The sequence below is a fragment of the Leguminivora glycinivorella genome, chromosome Z (assembly GCF_023078275.1).
Source record: "Leguminivora glycinivorella isolate SPB_JAAS2020 chromosome Z, LegGlyc_1.1, whole genome shotgun sequence".
NCBI classification, from domain to species: domain Eukaryota; kingdom Metazoa; phylum Arthropoda; class Insecta; order Lepidoptera; family Tortricidae; genus Leguminivora; species Leguminivora glycinivorella.
In genome coordinates this window covers 27,438,152-27,446,450 of record NC_062998.1, presented here as the reverse complement: position 1 = coordinate 27,446,450, position 8,299 = coordinate 27,438,152, and the positions used below count along the sequence as shown (strand labels likewise).

At 41.0% G+C, this 8,299-nt stretch overlaps 1 protein-coding gene across 1 annotated transcript in view; it reads left to right on the top strand.

The window, feature by feature from the left end:
• Window positions 1-4,432: 4,432 nt before the first annotated feature.
• The window catches only part of LOC125241499, a 57,746-nt gene continuing 53,879 nt past the window's right edge, over window positions 4,433-8,299 (top strand). Inside the window, exons 1-2 of the mRNA XM_048150016.1 lie at window positions 4,433-5,041; window positions 5,421-5,612. Of these exons, the coding sequence (XP_048005973.1) occupies window positions 4,744-5,041; window positions 5,421-5,612 (490 nt within the window). The 5' untranslated portion in view covers window positions 4,433-4,743. The remainder of the gene's footprint in view (window positions 5,042-5,420; window positions 5,613-8,299) is intronic.

The window sequence follows — 8,299 nt, the reverse complement described above, 5'->3', positions numbered from 1 at the left end:
CAAAAGTATGTCAAAAGGTTCACTACATACAACATTATTATGCTCTTGTTCGTCGTAAAGTTGTTCAGCTTGTTGCCAACCGGATGTTTACCACAAGCACAATTTATGCTATTTGAACCCAAAATAACCGTACGATCGGAGCCCAAAATAATATAATCTCTAATGGTTTACGAAAACACCGGTTGTACGTTGAATGATACTTTAGGTATTATATTATAATTAAAACACCTAACACCTATTAATGTAAACCTAATATTCACATGCAAATAAATCATTCATTCATTCATTCAAAGATTTCAAAATAAATGTATAAAATCACAATAATGCTTATGATAGTTACAACTCATATAGGTACCTAATTACTTAAAATTGTTATCTAAGGCGCCAATTTATTTTCCAAACTAATGATTTCCCGAGGGGCGTATGGAGTTGCAGGTAATTGGGTTATGGGCAAGCGAATGATGATGATGTTGTTGTTTACCTAGAGCACTTGTGGTTGGCAACGCGCGTGTGACATTTTTGGAGTTGCAAGGATTCATAAGCTATGATAACTGCTTATCAATAGAAGGGCCGTATTCTTGTTTATGGTAAGAATATTGAGAATAAACTCGCCGGAAGTGATTTTAAAATAATTTTCCCAAATATAAGAAACGGTAAAAAATTTGCTAAATATTGGGTTGGCACAAAAGTAATGAGACACTTGGTTTACGTTTTATATTTTTTATTATTATTACAATACAAAAAGCTTAGTCGATGATGTAATCACCATTAGCATCTATGACTTCTTGCCAACGATCCGGCAAAGTTTAGATGCCTCGAAAATGTTGTTCAACTCCACCTGTACATCATAGAAATTGTAAGCTGTCGAGTCGCCGATGGTGAATGAAAACGCGTAAACTTCAGACAAATATTTACAAAAGTTGTGCGAAATAGAACATTTGTCGCTCATTGACAATTCCGAACTTTTTTTAAAATCTGTACAATAACAAAAGACGCGCGCTAGCAGCGGCATCCGTACCGGCCCGGCTGCCAGCTCGCGCGCAGCACGGAGGTTGGTAGTTCCGTCGCCTACATTCCCCACCCTAGTGCTGGAACAGCACTCAAAAACGGTGGGAAATCACGGCAGACGGTGTGTGTTACCATCTCCCATGCTGCATTTTCACTAGGCCGATGTAGCGCCAACAAGAATCGCTATGTAGGTCCCCGAATAACCATAATATTAGCCTTATCATAAGGTCTATCGGGTGGAACCCGCTTCTTTTGTGGACTGTAATCAGGTGCACCATACTTGAGTAGCGTCCTGTCCTGTTGGCCGGGCGCAGTGCTCATCACGCTGTGCATATAACAGTTCCGTAGCGTGTGAGCAGCTGACTGTTGACAAGGTGCAGTCAAGTGGCTTCTTGAAGGTGGCAACAAGCAACGTTTGTGTCCCATTAACATCGCGGGCTCAATAACTTTGTGTGCTAGCGGTTCGACTAGATAACTGTCCTCACGATTTAAACAATGTACATTTGGCACTAGCAAAAACAGTTCGCTGATACTACATGTCTTTTTATGTACACCCGAAACCATGTTATATACACTAAACATGTTTACATCACACACTGTAGTATCACACAATTGTTCACTAGTGTTAACGGTGTCGCTAGCACGCACGCTGTCCGTGTGAATAGACGGCTTAGCGTAATCGGTGAGCTCGCGGTTGATGAGCGGCAACTCTGAGTCCTCGGGCACACACACGACGTCCACTCGAAGTACAGCAGGCGCAGCAGCCGGCGGCCGAAACAGTCTCGCCGTATTTTCACAATCGTCACGTAACTGTACCTCGTTGAAGTCCGTAGAGACGGCATCGGCACCCGATGTGTTTGTCTTGTTCAAGTGCGACCCATCAGTGTCGGCCGGCGAGCTAACGGTAGCCGACGATTGTCGCAGCAGTCGCAGTCTGGCCGAATTAAAGCAGTCGGGGCCAGACTGGGTCTCGTTCTTTGTAGCGTCGGCGGTGATCGCAATGGTAAGCGCACTCGAGCGCTCAGTATCAGTAGCACCAATTGTATCGGCCGCAGACGACTTGTCATGCAGCCCAGCCGTATAAAGACAATCGTGGGTAGACTGCAGATCGTAGTCCTGTGTTGAGGCGGTAGGCAGGGCGTTGCGCGTAGTCATGAGCGAAGTATCAGCGCAAGCGGCGGGAGAATCGGCGGCAGCCACCAATAGGCGCAGCCTGACCGTATTGTTGCCAGTATCGTGGTCTGACTGCTCCTCCATTTGTTCCCGTTCCGGTTGCTTGAGACATCCTGGACTATTAGCGCGCGTGCGTGACTTGCGTGAACTATACCTTTCATTTAGTTCAGCTAAATCCGCCTCTAACTGCCTGTCAATAAGCGCTAGTTGTATTCTTGCCTTTTCCTTAGCAGCCTCTAACTGTAGACGTCTTCGTCTAGTTAGTACAGATGTTGTTTTTGAATTGTGTGGTGCTAGCGGCGGCGAAGTAACGTCACTCACACGATGAGACGACGGCAGTCGTTCCGCCTGACCGCTACAGTTCGCTTCAAAATACATGTTTAAAATCTGTACCTTAGGCTGCTGCGTAGACATTGATGTGCTGTACTTTTTCAATATTTACACGTTGCACATTGCGTATTCACCATAGCAGGCGTGTTCAAAATGGATCCGGTTCGAAGTTGACCAACTTGTAAGCTGTCGGGTCGCCGATGGTGAATGAAAACGAAAAATATAATACAATTATGTACACATCACACATAAGAAAAACACAATAATATATACAAAAAACTAGCTATTTACACAAATATTTACAAAGGTTGTGCGAAATAGTACATTTGTCGCTCAGTGACATGACAGAACTTTTAGAAAAAATCTGTACAAAAACAAAAGACGCGCGCTAGCAGCGGCATCCGTACCGGCCCGGCTGCCAGCTCGCGCGCAGCACGGAGGTTGGTAGTTCCGTCGCCTACAGAAATCATTGAATTGTTTACCCCGCAAATGTCGTTTCAGGGCTCTAAACAAATGAAAGTCTGATGGTGCGAGGTCTGGAGAATAAGGTGGGTGGGGTATCGTCTCCCTGCCAAAGTTCTGCAGCTGTTGGCGAACGGTAGATGCGACATGAGGTCGAGCGTTATCATGTAGTAAAATTACAGTGGCTCGTCTTCGTCGTTTTTTCTTGATAGCAGAAGATAGTTCGGTGAGCTGTGTTGAATATTTGTTAGCGTTTACAGTTTCATTGTGTAATAGTTCATAGAAACAGCATGCCTTGCGAGTCCCAGAAACAACAAAGCAAAACTTTTAAGCGGTTCTTTTGACTCAGCTTCGGTTGAGTTGGTGGCGTTTCTTCTCAAGGCAGCCAAAAAGCACGACGTGTATAGTTCTCATAATAAATCCATGATTCATCTCCCGTAACCAGATCAGTCAAAAACTCTTTACGTCGGGGTCGCAGCAAAAGTGATTGACAGATGGCGACACGGACTGCACGACTGGCGTTGATAAGGATGTGCGGTACCCATCGAGCCAAAACTTTTCGATACCCAAGGTCATGCAGATGGTATTCCACAGCGTGGTGACTGCAGTTAAGTGCTTCCGCTAATTCACGAGTAGTAGCATCAGGATTCGACTGTAGTTCGCGGCGTAAATCGTCATCATTGAATGCAGGTGGTCGCCCTGAGCGTGACTGACTTTCAAGGCTCCTGTCTCCTGATTTAAAACGGTCAAACCATCTGGACACCGTGGCATGGCTTGTACCTACTTCCAGCGCCCAATGCAGTGTTGATATTTTCAGCCGCAGCCCGCGCACTGTGGCCTAACAAGTACTCGTATAAGTAAAGTGTTCGAACTTGTCGCTCGTCCATTTTATTTCAATCTAACTAAACCAATCACGAGGGCGGCTTTATATACCCTCACATTAGAAGTACCTAGAATGTTCTACAACATACTAGAATATTATCGAAAACAATTAACTTAAGAAAGGAAATGTATAGAGTTTTGTAGAGTGTGTCATTACTTTTGTGCCAACCCAATATCTTCCTTTTTTGTTTATATTTTTATTTATTTATTTAAACTTTATTGCACAGTAAAAAAATGTACAAAAGGCGAACTTAATACCAAAAGGCATTCTCTACCAGCTAACCTTTGGGCCAAACAGAGATCAATAAGAGCTAATAGGTGCAAGAAATATAACAAGACGAGAAATTGAATATCTACTTAATAAACCTAAATTTCCAATAAATGATTTATTATAAATACCGCACCTAAGTGTGCTTCCGCTTATTTCGCACCATCAGAGTTGAAATTTTCTTTTGGTGATGAAAATATCTCACAAATGTTATCCCCTCTGCACCGCATTCTGTAGTATTTTGGTATTAGAGTCGCGCAGGGACAGTTTGGACGCGATCCAGTCGGGTGCTGAGCTCATGCCGCGAGCTCGCAAACAATAATATATTTTATCGGGAATTGATTATTGTTTCAGCTAATAACGATTTAAACAGAGTGTGTGTGTGTGTGTGTGTGTGATAGAATTTCATAGAATATATCGAACTAAAGTGTAACTAGCGATAAGTATCTGTTTAGGATTTTTTATCTGTGATAGGTATGAATATATAAGTGTATAATTTGAACTAAAATCATACTACATGTAACTAAATTTTTTATCGAGATCAACGCGCAAACAAATAAAAAACAAATCACCTATTTTAAGCACTTCGCAAACTGTACAAACTAAAGCATATAAACAAGATGGCTTCTAACCGGCACGCGACTCCACTTATAAATCACAATACGTTTATTTGTGTTCTCGTCTCCCTTTTGCTTCCATCTGCGCCAGAGAGCGCGGCGAGGACGTTTGATGATAGCCGGCGAATGCTCAATGAAGACGGAGGGCGAAGACTGACCCGAGAATACGATTTGAGACAAGGTGCACTCAGAGGGATAATTGTAAGACCAAGTCGACAATACGACCTACAAAGCGTTGAAATGTTTTTGGGTATACCTTACGCTGCACCACCCGTGGGCAACTTCCGCTTTATGCCACCTGGTAAGAAATTAAGAATACTACTAAGAGCCCAGTGCCGCCAGACTTTCCTCATTTTCTCAAGGATGTAACTTTGGGATAATGTAGAGTTCGTATCGACGATTAATGTCTACATATTACCTAAAACAGCCCGTCGGCCATTTTTTGCTATATTGTTTTTTTTAAACACTTACTTTCTTTAAATTCTCAAAGCTGATTTTTATATATGTGTTAGAAAAAACTGCTAGGAATTGATAATCATCATTACCTAACCATTTGCACCGGCCTAAGGCCTAAGGATTAAGACCATATATTATGTACTTTCTTCCCGTAATTAAAATGATAAAAATGTTGTTTTTGCATTTTAAGCTATGAATTAATTTTATCTATGTATATTTTGCAGCTAGTGCACCGTCATGGTCCGGCGTAAAGATGGCAACACGATTTGCTCCTGTATGTCCACAATCACTTCCTGCGAAAAAAAAAGATGATCCACAGTCTTTGGGTCGGCAGCGTTACATGGAACGGCTGGAGCCGTTTTTAGCCCATGAGTCAGAAGACTGTCTGTACCTTAACATCTATGTGCCTTATAGAGGTAATTTTTTTTATATTTTATACTACTTCGGTGGCAAACAAGCACACGGTCCGCCTGATGGAAAGCGGTCACCGTAACCTATGGACGCCTGCAACTCAAGTGTTATAAGCGTTTCATCTGTTTCCCATTATCCCTGCTTTTTGAGACGGCTAGTAAGTATGGGAAGACTCAGGTCTGTACGTCAACCTGTACGTGAACCTGACAAGAGCATGTAAGTATCTAAAAAGCAATTGCCCTCTGATTTTCCCGCATACGTTGGCGGAAACCAAGCCTTTAGGCACTCAATTAGTTACTCATTCGTGCGAACAATGAACTTCAACTAAAAGCGATGTTTCAAATATTAACGCGTCTTAGGGCACACAATCTCTTATTTATTTTTCTATAACCCCCATACTTTTATTTGTCATTTGGGTCGTGCAAAACCCTACCTTATAGATGTTGAGACAAGTCTTATAGTCTGTTCCCCAAAAATGCATTTCGGTATACATTTAGTCAGATTAACAGCTTTTTATACATAAAACTACGTGATCTAAGTTTCAAGTGTGTACAAATCCGAAATCAAATAAGATTTTGTTAGTAGGTATGTAGGCACAAACTGTAATTACTTTAACTTCGCATAATATTATTTCATTGGCTGTAAATGTTATTTTATCCTTCGAATACTAAATCAGCATTCCAAACGCAACCCAATTTTAACGCGTAAACATAAGTCCATCCTTCAATTTAGAGAATCTATTTTAGTAGACTAAACGTGTTGAAAATAGTTCACATGCTGTATGCGTGATGCTTGGACTAATGAGGTACCGGCATAAACATTTAAGACCAACTTTCGTTCAAATTATCAACCAGGTGTTTGGAGTTAAACTTTTGTTAATAAACTATAAAGGTATTTAAGTATGTATGTTGATGAAATACGTAGGTATTCTACTTACAAATAATAAATCATTTATTCAATCACAGCAGAAAATACGTTATAGCAACTACCTGAAAAAATGTTTAGTCTTTTATAATCTTATAATATTAGGAAAATCAAGGCCTAAGTCCGTTTTCACATTATCCGATCCGATATCGGATGTCGGAAGCATTTCAATTGAAAAAATCCAAGATGGCGCCCGTAATGTATGGAATATCGGTCCGACATCCGATATCGGATCGGATAATGTGAAAGCGCACTTAGGGTGTGAACGCCGTCGCTTGTGTCCAGGTGCACCCATTTTATACAAATAAAACTAGTCCATCATTAAAATTTCATTTCAGGGCGAAATATTTACAAAACGTGTTTGTTTTATTCCAATAATTTTCATAATATCAAGTAGTATTTGTTATAAAAAAATACTCGTAGTTGAAATTTATAAATAATAATGGCATGCAAATAAAAGTTAAACATTTACTTTTAAATTGCATTTATTTGGCGATTATTGCTGATTTGCGAATTGATCAGTCTGCTTCTGTCTGCTTAAGCGAAATATTAAAAGTATATATACCTGTAAAAATATGCAATTAATGAACTTAATAATAATACTTAACTTTAAGTTTACAAGAAAAGTGCACACATGTACACACCACAACTTTTTTTTAAGAGGAGCATTTCAATGGCCATTAATATCAATAATGTGATGAGTTAAGCAGCGTCCATTAGATTACGGCACTTCCGCAAATTACTAGTGAGCCCAATGGGAGGAGAATGTGGCCGTGTCCAGTGACAAAGGTTGGTTAGCGCGCTGGTGTCTTAATTCTCGCCTAGCGTGAAGAAGGTCAACCCATGCTTGGTTGTGTGCAACTACTCCTTCACCACATATCACGCTTCGCACTGTCCTTAAAACGAAGCATGGGTCGCCCAACCGATCGATTAGAAGACGCTATTTCGCTCAGGAGAGTTTTACGTGGCAAACGCGAGGGCTCCATTCTGATGTGCACGAGTCCCAACCAGCGTAGCCGTCTCTGTTTCAAATGATTTTTACAGCTATTTAACACATACTCCAGAAACCGCTTACTATCAGCTGTAAAAATATCTGCAACTAATAAGTTAGCACCTTACGTACCGATAATATTGATTGGATGACGTGCATGCTTGCAGCCCTGGCAAAACCCAAAAACATAGCTTTTACGATGTTTTTAGGGTTCCGTACCTCAAAAGGAAAAAACGGAACCCTTATAGGATCACTTTGTTGTCCGTCTGTCCGTCCGTCCGTCCGTCTGTCAAGACCCTTTTTCTCAGGAACGCGTGAAGGTATGAAGCTGAAATTTATATCAATTACTCAGGTCTACTGTCCCTTGAAGCTGTGAAAAAATCAAACTTCTAAGCCAACGCAATCAAAAGATACAGCCGTTTATGCCGCAAATTTTCGACACTTGCAAGGGAATCAAAACCTACAGGGTGCTTCCCGTGAACTCAGAATCTTGAAATTTGGTACGAAGCAACGTCTTATAGCATAGATAAAGGAAAAATTACGAAAACCATAAATTTTTAGTTACATCACATAATATATGTAAACCTTGCAGGTTTGTACGGAACCCTCGGTGCGCGAGTCCGACTCGCACTTGGCCGGTTTTTTTTATTGAAGCAAATATCGGAAAGAACATAAACACCAATACGCTTAAGATCATTGTCGTAAGTTCACAATATGACAATATCTTATGTACCCTATACTACTACTATTAATTACTTAGGTATACCTACTTTATGT